At 37.7% G+C, this 19,604-nt stretch overlaps 1 protein-coding gene across 17 annotated transcripts in view; it reads left to right on the forward strand.

The window, feature by feature from the left end:
- The first annotated feature begins 1,132 nt into the window (after positions 1–1,132).
- Positions 1,133–19,604, forward strand: part of ATOSA (atos homolog A) — an 85,547-nt gene continuing 67,075 nt past the window's right edge. For 3 of the 17 annotated variants that reach the window (XM_019968810.2, XM_019968817.2, XM_019968821.2), the window contains exons 1-2: positions 1,550–2,346; positions 2,659–2,775. In XM_019968810.2, the coding sequence (XP_019824369.1) occupies positions 2,760–2,775 (16 nt within the window). In that variant the 5' untranslated portion in view covers positions 1,550–2,346; positions 2,659–2,759. The other 14 variants (XM_070797525.1, XM_019968814.1, XM_070797528.1 and 11 more) reach the window with 7 other exon arrangements.

Consider the following 19,604-nt stretch of genomic DNA (forward strand, 5'->3'; position numbering starts at 1 on the left):
TTTAATGATAATTTAGTTTACTTCTGAATATTTTAAATATAATGAAAACAAATACAACAGTTTCGTTTTCAAAACTCTCTTGAGTTATCAACTATTAAAAGATAGGGGTTTGTAAAAAAAAAACACACACACAGTGGTTTATTGAATACTTACAACGTTTACACCTTCAATATTAATTCCACTTAATTTTAGAGGACAGAAGTGCACAAAACAAAAAGCTGTTGGAAACATCTTCAAAGTGGGAACCACATCAGATGGAACTGTGGCGCTAGACACTTACCCCCAAAATACATGATGGTGGTGGTGGTGTAGTCGCTAAGTCGTGTCCGGCTCTTTTGCTACCCCATGGACTGTAGCCCGCCAGGCTCCTCTGTTCATGGGATTTCCCAGGCAAGAATACTGGAGTGGATTGCTATTTCCTTCTCATCCCATTGTGATTCTTGTATGCAAAATTGTTTCTTTTTTAAAAAAAGAGTTTTTATACTGAAACCAAGAGGACTGTAAATTTTGTACTTTGTCTCTATTTTAAGCTCACAACCCCATATGTACTTTGTCTATAAACTGAGTAACTAATAGCTTCAGTCCTTGCTAGGGTTGCTTTTTTTAATTACAGCAGATCCTTGTCATCTGTTTGTGTTGAAATGATGACACAACATCGCAACATGAAATGTCATCATGTCACATTGTTATAGCACAACAACAAAATTACAGCTCCCCAACAATAACACGGTGTCAAAAGTGTCCTCTTGCCATGAGTCAGTGTTTCAGAGATTATAAAAATTATTTTTAGCACAGCAAGTGCCTCGGGAGCTTGGGTTCTGAATCCTACTAAAATCCCTAGTGATGTGAAAAAAAAAAATTTAGGGTGAGGAGGGCTGTTCTTAAACTCCCCAGTCCCTGAAGCGTATGGAGGCCCACGCTCTTGTCCCGGCCACAATTAGATCCAGCTTCCACTGTGCACTGCAAGCCACTCGGGGATGGGTCACAACTCTGCGCCAGTATCCCGTGTGGAGGAGGTGGAGGAGGAGACTATAATTATCCTCCACGTCTCGGGCAGGCCCTCGGATGACATCTCCTCGGTTACTCTGTGCTCTAATAGCGCAGCTCTGGTTCCTGGTCCCAGACGCGCTTCAGCCAGCTCGAGGGGCAGACAGGAGGCGAGCGCAGCCGATGCGCCTGGCGCCTCGCGGGCCTTCGGGGCTCCGCCAGCCCCTCGCAACCCGCCGCACCTGCAAGGAAACCCAGGCCCCCAGGCTAGCGCCCCTGGGCGCGCCGGGCGTTGTCATAACAACCGGGAGCCAGCTGCTGAGGCCGCCGGGGAGGAAGTGACGAGCGGTGGGTTGGCTGTTGTTGGGACACGTGACCCGGGCAGTGTTTTGACAGGGCAAACAGCAGAGAAAGAACTGGGCGAGCGAGGGGGCCGGGGAGCTGGGGCGCCAGAGCTAGAGACAGCGGGCGGGCGAGGAGCTGGCAGAGGCGCGGGGCGAGCGGGCTGGCCAGGTCGACAGGCGGCCAAAGCCCGAGGGCCGCGGGGCTCGGGTGCGAGTCAGGCAGAACGAGGGGCTGAGCGTCGGGAGCGGAGCGAGGCGGCGGCCAAGGCGGGGGTGGATGGCCACAGGGGCGCCGGGGAGCCGCGTCGGGCTTGTCGTCTCGGGCCCCCATGGTCCTCTAGCGCAGCCTCGGGGGCCGCTGCGCGCCACACTCCGCTTTTGCCGGCCCTGCGCCTCTCGGAGCCTCACGTCTGAGGTGGGAGTGTGATGTGAGCCGCTGGGCGAACGGCGGAGAGAGAAGTGCCAGGAGGAGGAGGTATTGGGACGGGAGGCGAGAGAGAGAGTTAGTCAGCAGAGGTCGGCCGAGGGAGCCATGAAAACAACTCTCCGGCTGAGAGAGGGGCCGGCGCGGCGCTGCGGACGGCGGGACTGAAGGAAATCCGGGGCCGCGGCGGGACGGAAGGGGCCCTCACCGGCAGGCTGCACCGAGCAGGGGCGATCGCCCGGCTGTAAACACCTTCCCGGGACGACCCTCAGGCCCGGCCTCTCAGGGCCAGGGGTGTTGCAGGGGCGACCCGGGGCAGCACAGTACAGTTCTTTTGGGACTGGGGGCTGGGCGCGAGGAGATGTCTCGCGTTTCTTTCTGACCCTCTCATTGTGTAAACTTGGCCGCGGTTGAGGCAGGAAGACTAGCCAGAGGGTAATTACACAGGTGAGGCCTTGCGGGGCGGGCAGAGCGTCGGCGAGGCGTTTGGGGTCTTGAAGAGTTTCCTGCGCCCAAGTCATCAGGTCCGAGCATATCTATACCAGTCACTGCGGAGGTGCCACTATTCCCAGAGGCGTTTTTTACAAAGGGGTTAGTTAGCTTGAGTTGCTTGATTTCCCCCCCTCCCCTCCCCCGCCTGTACATTCAAGTTATAAATAGATCTTCCTTTTGGTTTGGAGACGTGTCAAAGAAGGACACTTTGGCCTGGAGAGCACAGGGGCGGGGAAGAAGGGTGCTTGGTCCGGAGTCGATGGGGGAGGCGGTGTAGAGTTTTGCTTTTTTCAGACCTGCGGATGGTGCTGTCACCGCTCTTAGTGCCAGAAGAGGCCTGTTAGCAGTAGTTTTCTTGCAAGATCGAGTGTTAGGGCAGGACCAGATTAATTTTATTTTGACCTCTTTTAGCCTTTTGAAAACGAAACAGTAGCTGCAAAATCAGCGGCGAGCCTGTTGAAGAGAACCCACACGTGTATTTCACAGCACCTTGGGTGGATATCGACGTGAAAATGAAGCCAGACCGAGGTACATAATTTAAGTAGGATTTCTTTTTTCTTGTGCCCCATTTTAGAAAGGTTAACCTAATTCTGCGGCAGGATCAACTGAATTACATATGATTATTTCTGTTACAGATTTCCAGCTGGTAAGGTAGAGAAGGGCACGGGGAAGAGTTCGGAACTAGATGGGAGAAGACATTCTTCAAAAGTGTCTTCAGAATGTTAGTTTCAAGAGATACTAAAAGTGAAATTTTCAATAATAGCATTTTTATCTGGAGTCACAAAATTTGATACCATTCGAGAGTTACACATTTTTAGGTAAAGTCAGTCTAACTTCAGTTTTAAAAAAGTTTACAAGTTTCCTCAGTTTGAGAATTTGAACTTGATAAACAGAAAATTTAAGATTGTTTGAGTTAACAGATATTATTTGTCATTGCTGATTTTTATGCTTTAAGCAAACTCTCAAAGTTTGAACAAATCCCTGGAGTACTTTGCAGTATATCAGTATATGGACAGGGCTACTGAAATCCCTATAATAAGTACTGTAAATGTGCCATTTTCTTTCTAAACCTGTATTTTCAGGACTTCTGGGAATAATGTATACACTGTGTTTTTCAAGCACTTCAAAGGAATTGAAAAACCCATTTATCAGTCTGCTTTAGATTCATAGCAAGGACCAACTTTAGAAGACTTTAATACAGTGGTAGTTAGGAGTTTCAGTAATATGGGAATTTGGTTCTAAGGAATATTATAAGAAGAGGATTAATGTAATTGGTAAGGAGTTGGACTAGATGACAGAGTCCCTTCCAAATGTGAGACTTTTGGATTGGAAATGTTAATTTATCCTTATGAATTAGATGCTCATTTAAAAAAAAAGATATAGGAAATTCCCTGGTGATCCAGTGGGTCGGATTATGTGCTTGCACTGTAGGAGGCACAGGTTTGATCCTTAATAGGGAACTAAGATCCCACAGGCAGCACAGTGTGGCAGTAAATAAGTAAATAAATAAGACAGGAAAAAAAAAAACACATAATAATTTTTAAAAATAAAATTATTTGAAAAGATACGTGTTAAACTGGTTATTTTTTCCACATATTATTTTCAAAGTGGATTAGAAAGTCAAATTCTCTTTTCTACGCAAATATGTCTTTGGTGATATTTTCTTAAAATGCACTAGAAAGAAGTGGAGAAAGCCATACTTAATTTAGAGGTTTAAATTAGTTTTTAAGTGTTTCAGTGTTTGGTTGATTCTTAAAATCAGCTTTGTATGTTTTAAGTATTAGCAACTATATTGCTACTAATCAGGTTGCTTATGTAGATTGCCAAGTTTAGACTTTTAGATTACATTAGTGACTTTGGAAAGCTGGCACCAAGGTCAGTAATTGCATCTCAGAATAAACAAATAAAATCAAAGTCATTGTTTCAAAGTTACTTTAAATACATACACAAAATCTCTATTTTAGCCAAAACTAGTACTAAGCATGATAAAATGTTATCTATTAATGTAGATTACTAGAAAAAGTAAATACATTTATGCATCAAGATTCCTAAAGAAGTGACTTTTTTTCTCATTAAAATTGTGTCTTTCTTTAACATTATGATGCAAAAATGAGGGAATCGAAAGTTTGGTACTGAGACTATATTTTATGAGTCTTTAGGCCCATGGCTTTCTTTTGACCATGATCTAGAGTAAGTAATATCTTTGACTTTGCAAATAGTACAGAAATACTGAAATAAACTTTTCAGAAAACATACTTACTACGTGCATTGTGGTTTTGTATTTTTCTCTTCTATTTCAGTTTTTAAAAATTGCTTGCATAACCCATTGAATTGATTTCTTGATCTGTAGTTGGCAAGGGACAGTTATGGGAGAGCTAGACAACAGTAATACTTCACTTTTTCTACATTGGTGTCTAAGAAACTAGTCTGTATGAGTTTGTTTTCTGGATGACTGAAACTTCACTCTTTAAATGCCAAAATATTTTCTGTTGTACTCATAATATGTGGACAAAGATTTTTTTTTTTTTGCCTCTAATTTAAACCCCTTCAGCCTGATTACTTTAATATCTGATTTTTGAATTCCCATGCTGTCAATTGTCTTTGTTGTCAATATGCTTATTCTTGCATTTAATATCTGTGGTTAAAAAACTAGATAACCATACTTAGCACTGAGTTCTCTAAAAAATGAGAGTAAATAGGGGAATCTTCAGATATTCATTCAGAAACTGAGAATGTATATGAATTCTAGTGTCGAAAGTCTGAGATATTTGCTGAGTGGGATACAAATGTGCCTCGGTTTCTAAATAAGTACAAAAAGAGTCTCTTATCCTACACAGTTGCATGTGGTAGTCGGTTGGATAATCTAAAAAATTAAAGTGAGGAATCAGAAAAAAATAATGCCTTAATTATTTTGCCTGTCTTTTGATGTAGGCTAGAAGGCCCTTCTTTAGAAATGGGAGTGGCAGAGAATGGAGCCTGTTTAATCAGTTAGATGTGATCTTTCTTATGTAAACCACACCAAAAATGTAAACCTAAAGATTTCTACTTTTGATTTCTTTAAAGTGGAATAAGACTTTGTAAACAAATCAAAGGGTGGAATATTTTACATTTAAAAAATGTAAAATTCTTTTTTAATGTTTAGTACAATTTTATAGATATCTATGTATACCAAGAATTATAAAGATATTTGTGTAGTCAACAGGAGTGTGCTTTGGGGGAAGAAGGAATATATATTCATCAAAATTATGTTCATCAAAATATTCTATTTCCAAAGCAGTCAACACGGTTTTCACAGAAATAACCTTTTGTTTGCACTCAAATAAGTTCATTACTATTGAGTGGCATAAGCAAGTTTGGGACTAAACTCCAAATATTAGCCATTAGTTAAGCACACAACTCAACTAGCAGAAGTAGAAGTGCACAGGAAACTGGAAGTACTTTACTAGCTGCTAGTATCTGTCAGTTTACTTTATGGAGGAAATGGAAAGCACTGGACAATATGGCTAGTTGATTAAGTGAAAATAAGAGAATTTCTACTGTACTTTCAGATAACTAAGATGTTACTGTACAATGGCAATGTTTTACAGTAGTCAATAGAATTTTATTACAGTCTGAGGTAAATCTTTTTTTCTCTTTTTTCTTTTTTTAAGATTTTTAAGCAGTTATATAACATTACTTGCACAATGCTGCCAGAGATGAGTCTTTGATGTTATCATTGGCACAGGTTTTGGAATCAGACTTTTTCTATTTGTATCCTTGTTCCATTACTTCCTAGCTCTGTAATCTTCATTTAATTACTTAATTTCTGAGAGTTTCAGGTTCCTTTTGCTAGAAAGAAATATGACACTGGTTGGCACATAGTAGTTTTTAAATACATGATAATTATGTTAAGATATTACAGATGCTTATATGTTCAGTTATAAAATATGTTCAAAAAAGGTAAAGAACTAGTCAAATGTGCAATAGCCTAGTAGTACCTTGTTTTGTTTCACATTCATAGCCTGAAACCTGCTAAGGCTCTAGCAGATTTAATAGGCTTTTAATGTATAGGTATCTGAGAATATATAAAAGCTACAAAAGAATGCTTGATATATGTGGAATTTATTTCTCTGTCTTTTGTTACTACAAGTATAAATATGTTAATTTCTATGTGTAGAGGGTGGCATGGGCGGACCAAGCTTCCTAGGAATACCTGTTTAAATGGTGTTAAATTCTGACTAGAGCTGGGCAGTTGGAGAGGTTAAATGATGTTATTTCACCTTGTACTCAAGGATGTTAAGTTTGGATCCGATCCTAGTTAGATATTGAATGTTCAGTGTTTCAAGAGATGTCTAAAGTATGGTTTTTGCACAGATGTAATTAAAGCACTTTACATTTTTAACATTTAATATTTATGTTATAAATATGTGGTATTTATAATTTTGTATATTTTGAATGCATGGTATGTTTTTTCCTATAAAAATGTATTTCAAAATAATATAAGCTTATGTTTTGATTTCAAAGCCCCAAAGGTTTCAGAATTCCTAAATTCATGGTATTGTATAACAGTTTAAGTAGAATCAAAATCTTTTTAATTTAAAAGATAAATGTCAATTTTGCTGTGCTTTATGCTTTGTTGGTCTTTTCTGGTGGCTCAGTGATAAACAATCCATTTGCAAGGCAGGAGCTACCAGAGATGCGGGTTTGATCCCTGGGTGGGGAAGATCCCCTGGAGGAGGGAATGGCAACCCACTCCAGTATTCTTGCCTGGAGAATCCCCCTGGACAGGGGGAGCCTGGCAGGCTACAGTCCATAGGGTCACAAAGAGTTGGACATGACTGAAGCGACTTAGTATGCATGCACACTTGCTTTGGTTAGAGTTTCTTCATCAGATATTTCCAAGAAAGTTGTCTGAACTTATCAACTGTTATGAAAGGTTAAGGCCTATAATATCTAGGTAATCATTAAAACTTTAATAATTTAAACATACTGTGTTTCAATTCATGAGTCATTCATTTATGAGTATTAAGTGAAAACTATTAATGCAAAACCTGTTGCACAAATAAAATACCAAGCAATTGATTTTTTTTTTTTTGAGGTTTAAACTGAGAGGAAAGCTTAATTTTTTTCCCCCTCTGCTGTAAATTGAATATTTGTGTGCCCATAAAATCCACAGATTGAAATCCTTAGCTCCAGGATGATGGTACTAAGAGGTAGGGGCCTTTGGTAGATGATTAGGTCATGAGGGTGAAGACTTCTTGAATGGTGTTAGTGCCCTCATAAAAGAGACCCAGGAAAGTACCCTCACCACTTCCACCATTTTAGGTTATAATGAAAAGACAAATACCTAGTGAGAAAGCTGATCCTCACCAGGTACCCATATCTGCTAGTGCCTTGATCTTGGATGTTTCAGCCTCCATAACTGTGAGAAATAAATTTCTGCTGTTTATAAGTTACCTAGTTATGGTATTTTGTTATTGCAGACTAAATGGACTGAGACACCCCCTTTTTGATTATATTACAAATTTAGGGTTTAGCGTTAGTATTGCAGTGGCTTATGAACTTACCTAGAGTATATGCAAATCATTTTAATCTCAAACATTTCTTCCTGGGCAACTGAAATGGGGAAAGAAATGGTAAGGACTAGAAAAAAATAGCATGGGAGGTAGATGAGTTTCTAACTTGCTAATAGTTCATTGTTAGCCAATGTAAATCAAGTAACAGAAATGACAGAGGATAAGAAGTGTTGACTACATTAAATAGAACAGCCTTTTGCTAAATTCCCTCAGTGGAGGTAGTGGTGGTACTATTACTAGTAACAGCTAACTCTTCTACATACTGTGTGCCAGGCACTGATCCAAGTAGTTTATATAACTCATTTAAACATCACAGTTGTTCAAGAAACTAGGTGCTGTTGTTCATCTTTATTTCATAAATGAAATAGTCACAGTAACTTATCCAAGGTTACACAGCTAAGAAGAGAACTAGCCCAGATTCAAAGTAAGCTTGGGTTGTTGTTCAGTCATTCAGTTGTGTCCGACTCTCCGACCCCATAAACAGCAGCATGCCAGGCTTCCCTGTCCTTCACTATATCCCTGAGTTTGCTCAAACTCAGGTCCATTGAATCTGTGATACCATCCAACATCTTATCCTCTGTCATCCTCTTTTCCTGCCTTCAATCTTTTCAAGCATCAGGGTCTTTTCCAGAGACAGCTCTTCGCATCAAGTCGCCAAAGTATTGGAGCTTCAGCTTCAGCATCAGTCCTTACAATGAATATTCAGGGTTGATTTCCTTTAGGATTGATTGGTTTGATCTCCTTGCAGTCCAGGGGACTCTCAAGAGTCTTCTCCAAGCACCACAGTCGAAAACATCAATTCTTCAGCACTCAGCCTCCTTTATGGTCCAACTCTCACATCTATACATGACTACCAGGAAAACCATAGCTTTGACTAGATGGACCTTTGTTGGCAAAGTCATGTCTCTGCTTTTTAATATGCTGTCTAGATTGGTCATAACTTTTCTTCCAAGGAGCAAGCATCTTTTAATTTCATGGCTGCAGTCACTGTCTCCAGTGATTTTGGAGCCCAAGAAAATAAAGTCTGTCTCTGTTTCCATCTTCTTCCCCATCTATTTGCCATGAAGTGATGGGAACAGATGCCATGATCTTCATTTTTTGAATGTTGAGTTTTAAACCAGCTTTTTCACTCTCCTCTTTCACCTTCATCAAGAGGCTCTTTAGTTCCTCTTTGGTTTCTGCCATTAGAGTACTGTCATCTGCCTATCTGAGGTTATTGGTATTGACAAAACATGGTCCACTGGAGAAGGAAATGGCAAACCACTTCAGCATTCTTGCCTTCAGAACCCCATGAACAGTATGAAAAGGCAGGCTTGGGTACATGCTGTAAACCCTCTGGTAGGAATATGTTGTATTAAAATGTTATAAGATATGGGGGCCAAATTTGTTTAAAAACAGGCCCAAGGGAAATAAAAAAGAGATTTGCTAATTATTACGATCTTAGAAAACTATATATCTTATTTGTGCCTTACCTTTTTCATCTTTGCAATGGAGGAAGTAATAGTACCTTGCCTTTAGAGTTATTTGAGTAAATAAGTTAGTGTATATAATGTGCTTAGAACTATGGCTGGGACATAGTAAATATTCATGTGTGAACTGCTTTTCCTATAATTGGACATATTCTAATTAAGTCAGTTATTTAGGGAAGGCTGGGGAGGACAAAAGAAAGGGGCTAATTCAGCTGTATGTGTTTTATATACTCACTGTGATCTCAAGTCCGAAAATGACTACTGTTGGCCTTTCATCCACTGATGGGTCTTGACACATCAGTATCTGTCAGATAAGTGCTGGATTGATACAACTTCTGAGACTCAATTCTAAAGGGATTAACATAGAGGTTCCTTATGTTTTTGCCTGTCATCCTGTAAGAAAGATATGATTCAGTGGATAGAACACTGTCATTTCTTTGAAGGATGAGAAGAAAAGATAATTGGAAGCAGAATTGAGAAGCTAATGTGTACACAGGGAGAGTAACTCAAAAGCTGATTTCCTTTTCAAAAAGTGAAGAAACCTGTGGGGCCTGAACTTTCTGCACTGTGAACAAGTATAGGAAAAAAATTAGTTGTTAAATAAGGAATACTTACATTCATTTATTCTTTTGTCCTTCTCAACTTTGCATCTAATTACAGTAGTATTTTCCACTCAATTAAGGCTGAGGGTTTTAAAAATGGAGGGAGTGTTTAACTTAGAAATTCCAACTGAATACTGACTTTTTTTAAATGAGAAAGCACAATCGCAGTACCAGGAAACAGTATTTCTTTCTCAGTAGGTAAACCAAAGTCAATTTGTCAATAGTTAATTCTGTCTTTCCTCAAATGGTTGAAAAAATCTGACGTTGATTATGTTAGACTTCCTTATTAAATCGAAACAGAATCAACTGGCTAAAAATTGCCAGTAGCTACTCAAAATATTAGCCATTAATCCATGTGTAATGCCAAAAACAGACCCAGCAATAACCTGAATTGAGATTTCACATATATTCCTTTTCATATAAAAGAAACTCATTCAGTAAAATTATAATAAGGCTTTTTGAATGTCTTATGTTTGTTCAACTTGCCCAGCCCCACTGGCCACCTTTTAGGTGTTCAGTGACCATTCACAGCCTTGTGTCCATTATTTCTTCTGCCTGAAAAACCTCCCCAGTCATCACGTGGGGAGCTCCTTGTCATTCTTTTGATCTTGGTTTAAATATCATTTTTCAGAGAGATATTCTCTGACTACACTATCTAAAGTGCTCAATTAAAGTTAGCAGCTATTATTATTTATTAAATTAGGGTCCTTGTTCTGTGTCTCCACAGTCTCTTTCGTAGCATTTACCATATTATGTGATTTTTTTTCTTTGTTTATTGTCTGTCTCCACGACTAGATTTTAAGTTCCATGAGGACAGGAACCTTGTCTCTTGTTCACAACTGGATTTCCATCACCTAGCTGATGGACTTATACATGGTGGGTGTGTAGGAGGTGCTTAAAAAAAATGAATCACTAGTTTATCTCAATATTTGTGAAGCAAATAGGAGTAGAAGCAGATGACTAGAAATCATTGATTGTTTTACTGACACCAACTGAAATTCTCTCATTTTAGGGATTTTCTTACATTATTGACAGGCTATTATCACAACATTGTACCTAATTTTAAAAAATAGATTTAAAATATATTTGCAAATAACTTAAAAGAAGATGATATTTTAAAATTGATTAAATCTCACTAAGTTGAAATAAAATTCTGTAAAATAACTAAGGTGTAGGCAAAAGCTGTTTGGTATAGGTAGTTCTAAGTTTATATAAATGTATATATGTATATACATTTACTTAACAAATAATCCACACAGAAGCATTTGTTGGTAGCTCTCCGCTCTCCAACCACCATACTGAATTTGTTCCTGTTGCTATTTCTTTGAAAGAGAGAGAGATTAAATTGATTGGATAACTTCAGATTTATGAGTACAAGTAGGATAAAGACTTAGGATTTAGAGTGTAGATTTGGGGCCTGTTCTCTCGTTTACAGGTTCTGTGACTTGGGATCAATTTCCAAACCTGTTTTCCCATATGTAAAATGTACTAGGCTCCAAGTGTTGCTTCTGAGCTTCAGGTAAGATAATAACGTGTCAAAGAACTTTATAAGGTGTGAAATGCTATATATATTGACTGGTTTGCTGTATAGACAGGATGATCTGTACTCATGAGCAAAGAGCTAGGTGCTCTCAGGTGTATCTTAGGGGAGGTCATTCTGTCTAAAAATACCCATTTATGCAGTACCTGGTTTTTTACAGTTTTTAAAGTTTCCCCTTGTTATCCTGACTGAAATTAAACCAACAGGAGAACCACTTAGATTAATAAGTGTATATTTAATTATATATTTTTGAGGAATATTGAAATGATGGCTATCTTTTGTTATAAAATTGGCTCAAATGTGTCCTTTTTAGCAGCATAGAGTTAAGACCCTAAGGCTTTAGGATCAAACTTAGATAGAAATTCTAAATCTAGCACTTCAGCCAAATGACCTTGAGCAAATTACATAACCTGTCAGAACTTCAGTTCTTTTTGTTCAAATACCATTAGCTTTAACGGTTGTGGGAAAGGTGAACTGAGAACCCAAGGTTCAGCAACTAGCATGTGCCTGACATGGGACAGGGATTGATTAGTGTTTCATTTCCAAGGATAAGCAACTTGAATCAGCTGCACTGAGGAAATGAATGTTTCAGGGCTTTGTTGTGAAAGCTAATCATAAAAGGCATAAGAGACCAACAGATCTTTATTGTTTGTCACTCTGAACCTTGCATTCTGGAATATACAACTAGAGGAAATCCAAACCAGTATGGAACTACACATCTGTAATGTGCATGCAAGGGGAGAGGGAAAGTAGGTAAGTGGAGCACACCAACTATTTCTGGGTGATCATACACCATTGTGAGCATTTAGAGCAGCATTAAGGCAGAGAGATTGGGGTGGGGGTGGACACTAGAAGGAGGTTGATGAAAGTTATTAGAATGGCCAGATGGTGCCCCAAATTGCTTTTTTCTTTATTTTAGAACATTAGCTAGGATTGATTCAGTGTTTGGAGCATGGCCCTTTTGTTTCTGTGAGTCAGAATCTAGACTTGTTCCTGATGCTGCAAGAAATGGCCTAATATTATAGGTTAAGAAGCTTTTGGTAGGCTAGCCTGGGAATCTAGTCATAACTTATTATTTGTAATTATTTATTATGTACTATTACTTGTAAATAATATTTATTCAAAGTATGACCATTATTTGGACTTTAAAACTTATTCTCTTTGAGAGTACAACTCGTTTATAATTAGGAATTGACATTTTAAATTAATATGAAGTTTCCATTTTTTGTTTTCCTACTTACTAAGCTTATATATTCTGAATAGAATTAAAATTTTATAATAATAGCTGAAATCAGGCTATTTATAAAACTTTATCCTGACATTAGAGAATTCTTGTACATTTTAAAAACCAAATTAGCCATTTTCTTTTGTGAAGAAATATCATGGTTTTGTGAAAGGAAGTGATCCAGTGGGTCACTTCTACTTAAATTCATAATATTAAGAGAATGTGTAACTTCAGCACTCAATATTGGCAATTTTGATCTGTTTTTTTGAGGGGCTGCGCTAGCTTCTGGAATCTTATCTCTGGACCAAGGATCAAACCTTGGCCCTTGGCAGTGAAAATGTAAAGTTCTAACCACTAGACTGTCAAGAATTGCCAAGATTTTGACCTTAAACATAGCTTGAGGTTAAAGCTCTATATCATATTTGGTATATGTCACAAAATTTTGACATGCAAAAATTTTTTTGATGTACAGATTTTTTGATATATGAAAGAATTAGCCATAGGATTTCTTTGAACTTCCATACATTGCATGCTGTATTCACACCCACAAAAAAAGTTAGAATCCTAATTTTCATAGGTTATGAACATCTTAGCACTTTTGTTTTACCTCTCTTGACTGCTAGGTCAGTAGATAGGTAGGTAGACAGACAGACATAGGGCTTTTTTATTTTTTTGTTTTTATAAATTCAGAGTAAGTGGTGGACATCATGACACTTCAACCCTGTGTACTTCAGTATGAAACTGGCTAGTAGCAGCATGTGACAGCTGATTGTATACATTTCTTCTCTACTCAGTCGAGTTGGTTGCTTGCTATCAGCAAAGGTACCAGTATTTACACCATGGAAATTGGCACTGCTACAGACCAGGACTTTTTTTTTCCCTTTGCAGAACCAGTTGTTAAACATTTATCATCATACTACTGTGTGTATCTCCTAAAAATAAGCATTCTTGGGAGGGGATAATTATGTATATATATATAATGTATAATTATGGCTGATTCCAGTTGTATGTCAGAAACCAACACAACATTGTAAAGCAGTTTTCCTCCAATTAAAACATAAAAAAAAAAAATTCTCCTATGTACCTGTAATACAGTTACCATATCCAGGAAATCTATTAACACAATGCTAATATCTAATTTACTGTTTATGTTCATATTTCTCTAGTAGTCCCAGTATTGTCTATAGTAATACTGCCTTTTAAGGAAGGAAGTTGCTTTCTGTTACAAAAAAGGAGTTAGACCCTGGTGTTGGACATTTAGAAAGCTTTTGGAGAATACCATAAGAATATATAAATGTACAAGTAAGTAAAAGTACTGGCTTTTGGGGAAAAAAAATAGGTCATGTAAATAGGACAGTTAATTAGGATTTTAGGGTATTTCCTTATTTTGTTTAACTTTTTTGGAAAAAAAATTACTTGGACTAAGTGGATTTAAGAGGAAAATGAGTATTGGTAAAATTCCAGGACTTCCCAGTTGAAAAAGAATTATATTTTAAATTATTTTTGCATTGGAAAGAATTCCACTTTTAATCCTGAAGCCTCATGCTACCTCTCTGACTTCATTTCTTGGTACTCTAAGGTTCCCTGTACCCTAGGCACATCGATTTTACTGTTATTCAGTCACTACAAACACATTGACATCATGGGGACTTGGCATTTGCTGTTTCCTTTTGGACTGTAAGTCTCAAGATTGTCTTTTACATCATTTGACTTTCTACGCAGTTGTCACTTCTTCAAAGTGAGGAAGTTGTCACTTCCTAGACCATCTTATCAAAAGAGTACAGGTCTTTTCTTGTCTCTTGACTCTGAATTACTCTTCATTGTACTTGTCACTACTTGACTTGATGTTTTATGTTTGTTTATTTGCTTTTTTTGTTTTTCTCTCAATAGGAATATAAACTTCACGAAGGCAGGGACTTAGTGGTGTTTAACCACTGCTGTGTTTGTCAGTGCATGGATTGATGTCTGGCATTTTGTAGCTAGTCAGTAAATATTTATCACTGAATGAATATCTGCATGCATTTTAATATGTTTGTGGTGTAGCATAAAACTTATTACTGGAAAAATTTTTGTATTATTTTTCTATGATTTGTTTGTTTCATAACTGTAAGAATTAATTCTACAGTGTCCAATTTTGTTTCTAAATTTATTCCCACTTCTCAAAGTTATTGGGTGGATCAAATGAGATAACTATAAACAAGCATAGTATAAGATGCTTGTATACAGTAAATAGTTAAAGTAATGTCTACTATCAGAGTTCATAGAGGGTGATTAATTTCGGGGCAAAGCCTGTCTTTTGGAAGAGATAACAGCTGTATTGAGCCTTAAAACACAGTATGATTTGGATAGATGGAAATTTACAGAGACTAAAAAGGGGAAGACTGAAAGACACAAGGAGCAATAAAAATGATCCAGGGATAGCAGGTCGACTGATGTGAATTGGAGGGGTTACTTAGGAATGGGTGAGATTAGGGTTTTGAATGTCAAGGACTTTCAGCTTCATTCATTTGATAGCAGGGCACCATTTATTAGCTTTCTATGATTAAAAAGAACTTCTTGGGAGAATAATTTCAGTACATTTCTATTATTTCATTGTAAACCAGTACAGATACTGAATATCTGACAGTCTTAAAAAATCAGTTTTTTCGCTCTCAAAATTATATTATAACCTGGTATGATAAAAATTACCTAACACTCATCTCAACTGTTGACTGATTGTTTTCTCCTTTGTATGTTTTCCCTTCACCACCATTCTTTGTAATATATGAGGGATTAATAATTACTGCCTTTTATGAAAATTCTTGGGAATATTAATATGGTATACAATACTGGTTGTACCATGGCTCTTGTTTTATGATACACTTTGTTCAGAGTAGTAAACTGCATGGTTCATTTTAAAATAGCTGTGTGTTAGAACAAATAAGCGGAGAAAGCAATGGCACCCCACTCCAGTACTCTTGTCTGGAAAATCCCATGGACGGAGGAGCCTGGTGGGCTGCAGTCCATGAGGTTACTAAGAGTCGGACACGACTGAGTGACTTCAATTTCACTTTTCACTTTCACGCATTGGAGAAGGAAATGGCAACCCACTCCAGTGTTCTTGCCTGGAGAATCCCAGGGATGGGGGAGCCTGGTGGGCTGCCGTCAATGGGGTCACACAGAGTCGGACACGACTGAAGTGACTTAGCAGCAGCAGAACAAATAAGAGGAAACAAGATGAAGTTTGAGATTACTTCTCTCATGGTAGAAGCTTAATGAATTCTGGAGGATTAGAAGCCCTTATACTTTCCAACCTCATGTGAGGTATAAGAGTGAGGAGGTCCCCTCAATACTGATAAGCTTTTCTATCTTTGTTAAGGAGAGAATGAACATATATCTTCTCCCCTATCCAACCCAATAAACATTTCACACCAAAGCTTTAAGAAAAAAATTTTGGCCATACAAGGGGTTTGTTCAACGGTGTATTGTGGCAGAAAGAACACAGCAGGAAATCTTAGATTCTGTCATTCATAACTCCTTTCTTAAAAATTGTTTCTCTGGGCATGTGTGTTCTTAAGTTAGTATACTCACTCTTTAGAAGTTGGAATAAGGAACATATCTATGCCTTTGAGGAATCTGCACTCAAATCTTGGTAATTATTTTGTTGATTGACTGCTGGTCCTGGAGACATATTTCTGTAGTCCAGCATATAACAACCCTCCTGTGCTTTTTCTTGTAGTTTATGTTGCAGAGTTCAGGTATCTGCTAGGGGACTCTGAATGACTAACAATGGAGGGAAAAAAAGTCATCAGGTTACATCATGGTGCAAATTAAATTCCATTCTAAAGAGCTCAGGACATGAAAATGGTTTTATGATTCTGAGATTACTCTCAAAGTTAAGCTGTTGCCAGAAATCAGAATTGAAAAGGTCCTTAGTGTGAGTCTCTTTCATTTTTTTTACAGCTGATAAAGCATAAGGCCCAAAGGAAAAAAAGTAACCTATCTAACTATAAAAGTAAAACAAATTACCTACTAACCAGTTGAGAATTTTTCTATACTATATTATTACCTCTGACAAGAGCACAATTGCCCCTAGATTCTGGCCCCATGATCATGATCATCATGATCATTCAGCCTTCCTCAAGGAACGTGGAAGAAACAAAGGCTAGGTGATTATATTTTAACATTCTTCTCCAAGTAGTGTGTACATACTTTTAAAAGAAAGTCAAATGGTAATAAATAGACTCAATGTGAAATAAATATTTAATCCTTGAAACTGGGATGCTAAAAAGAGAAAGGAATATAAAGAAATTAGAGATAATGTCTAAATTTTAAAAGTTAAGAAATAATGTGAAGCTTATTATTAAGAATTATAGAGGAAGAAGTCCATTTTTAGTTTTGTCATGTGAAAAATAAGGCTAGTAATAGTACCTAAATAAAGGACTGGCATAGTGGTTAAATGAGGTAATACATGTAAAGTGCTTGGAATAGTGTTTGACTCTGAAGAAATATTCAATAAATGTGATGTATTATTGTTAGTATATTAACATTTCTTGAACAAGTAAGAAAAGTACATGTTGTAAGTGCTCTGAAGGAAATACACAAAGGTTAAGAAGGTGACAACTTAGGGCAGGGAGAAGACCCCCTTGCTTGGGATGATTAGCTAAGGCCTCTCTGAGAAAGTGAGGCGAAGATAAGAAGGAGCCTGCTGTGTAATGAGTGAGGAGAACATTGCAGGCCAAAGAAGTGGTATGTTCAAAGGTCCTGAATTTAGAAAGAGCCTGGCATGCGCTAAGAAACAAAAGAAGACCAGGGCATGTACCACTGTTTGGGCATCCTTTACTTGCTCATTTTAGACTGTCTCCTTCACTAGAGTACTTATTCTCCAAGGGCAGGACAGCATCTGACTTCTTCCCTCACACCTGTTATGGTCCTTGGCACAGGGCTGGCATTTGTTAGATAGTTGAGAAAACATTTCATCACTGTCAGTGCTTTGTGGGTGACGACTTGATCTTTCCTTCAAACAAGATAGCTAGGATGTAGTGAGTTGCTTATGGTTACTTTTTTAAAGGATATTTGGAAAACCTGATGCACAGCTGTAAAGTATTCACATACCATAAAATATCGTAAATTTTATATTTTGACTCAGTGAGTTTCATGGAATAAAAAAATTACATTAAAAATTTAATTTGAATTAACTGTTTTATATATCTATTTTAACCATGAAGTTCACATTTTCTTGGGGGATGGGATGGGTTAAATGCTACCTGGGATGGTCCTGGTTTACGCCTGATGTCCCTGTGTTCAATCCTATTTCACAGTTTGTCTCTCCTTTTTTTATTGTTTTGTACAAAGAATTTTATGTTCACACTAGTGTTGTGCTGTCCTGCTGGTGCACTTAAATCTTGTTTTCTGTTAACTTCTGTTTTATTCTGTATTTAGCTAGCTTGCTGTGTTATGTAGGGTATTGTATTTAATATTTTATAATTTATGTGGACTCTTGTACTAAATCAAGGTATTGACTGGAATGCTTGCTTTGACTTAGTCAAAACACCTGGACTTTGTTTCAGAAAGTCTTGATTTCTAAAATGTTTCTACCAAACTGCACATGTTTTAGCAAAAAAAATTTTAGTCAAAGTCATCAGAATTCTTATGAACAGTGTCTTCTGTGGTAAATGTTAAATTAGTGATTGTACAGTGTATAGGTAAAATGACTTATTTTTAGAATTTACTGTTAAATATGGTAAAACTCTGGACAATTGGATTCCTTTCCCTCTCTTCTCCTGAATCATGTTCATTGGGCACCTGATACATGCCTGGCACTTACATGGTAGAAATAAAATGATGAGCAAGAACTAACATGAACTTTGCCCTCTGGAACCTATAGTTAAATGTAGTCTTTCCTCACTTTTTTTCCTGGAGGTTACCCTTTGCTGTTTTGGAAGAGGTGCAAAGGGCCAGTAGGGGAACTGGCCCAGAGGAAAAAAGTAGCAGATGGCCTGCACAGACTTGTAGATCTTTGACATTCCACTACTCTTTTCTATTTGTTGTTGTCTCAAATATTTTTGGTTTGAACATAGGGTTATGTGTGTATGTGTTGGTTGTTCTGTTTTTGTTTTTGAGAATAAGGAATGGAAATTTTTTCTCAGTAAGTGCAGGTTTCACTTGAGGTGCTTATTAGTTCATGATACTTTGTTGATTTTCCCCTCTAGGTGATGCAACTAAAACCTTTCTGGTCTAAAAGGTTAGAAGCTATTGAGGTAGTCAAAAAATAAGTACTTTGCACAAGGTTGCTAGGTAAAATAATTGTGTAAACTGAGATTGTATCTAAAATGGAAAGCTTTGAAAGGCTGACTACAACATTTGTGTGAATAAAAAGAAAATGCTCCCTCTACACAAAAGGGTAGATGCAGTAGTTACAGAATTCATGCATTCTGGTGGTAAATCTCTAGCAATTACTTCTTTCTCAGACTCGGTAAAACATATCAGCCTTTAATATGTGCTTCCAAAGTCCATATTGGTTGAACGTGATAAGGTAGAACCAAACACCTATTGGAGAGAATTAAGGTGGGGGGAGGGTCACTGAGAGGTAGTATCACATGGAGCAGTAGGTTAAAATTTTTTTTGACTGCTCACAATTACAAACAGTTGAAGTTGCTGCCCTGTAACAGCATTCCCTCCTCCCAAACAAAATTTGGTACTCAGTCTTGCTCATGAAGTGGTAACTGATCTTTTCTTTTTCCCATTTTATTTAAAAAGAAAATGATAGTCCCAGACCTTTAGATTAATTTCACAGCACATATAATCCTACAGATTATTTTAGCATTTAGAAGAACTTGAAAAACCTTGGTTAAAGTTCTGATTTTTCTTATGGTTACTGGGGGGAACATTAGAGGGATGGGATAGTTAGGAAGTTTGGGATGGACATATACACAATTCTATATTTAAAATGGATAGCCAGCAAAGTTGTACTGTGTAGCACGGGCA

Source organism: Bos indicus, chromosome 10 (assembly GCF_029378745.1).
Source record: "Bos indicus isolate NIAB-ARS_2022 breed Sahiwal x Tharparkar chromosome 10, NIAB-ARS_B.indTharparkar_mat_pri_1.0, whole genome shotgun sequence".
Classification (NCBI taxonomy): domain Eukaryota; kingdom Metazoa; phylum Chordata; class Mammalia; order Artiodactyla; family Bovidae; genus Bos; species Bos indicus.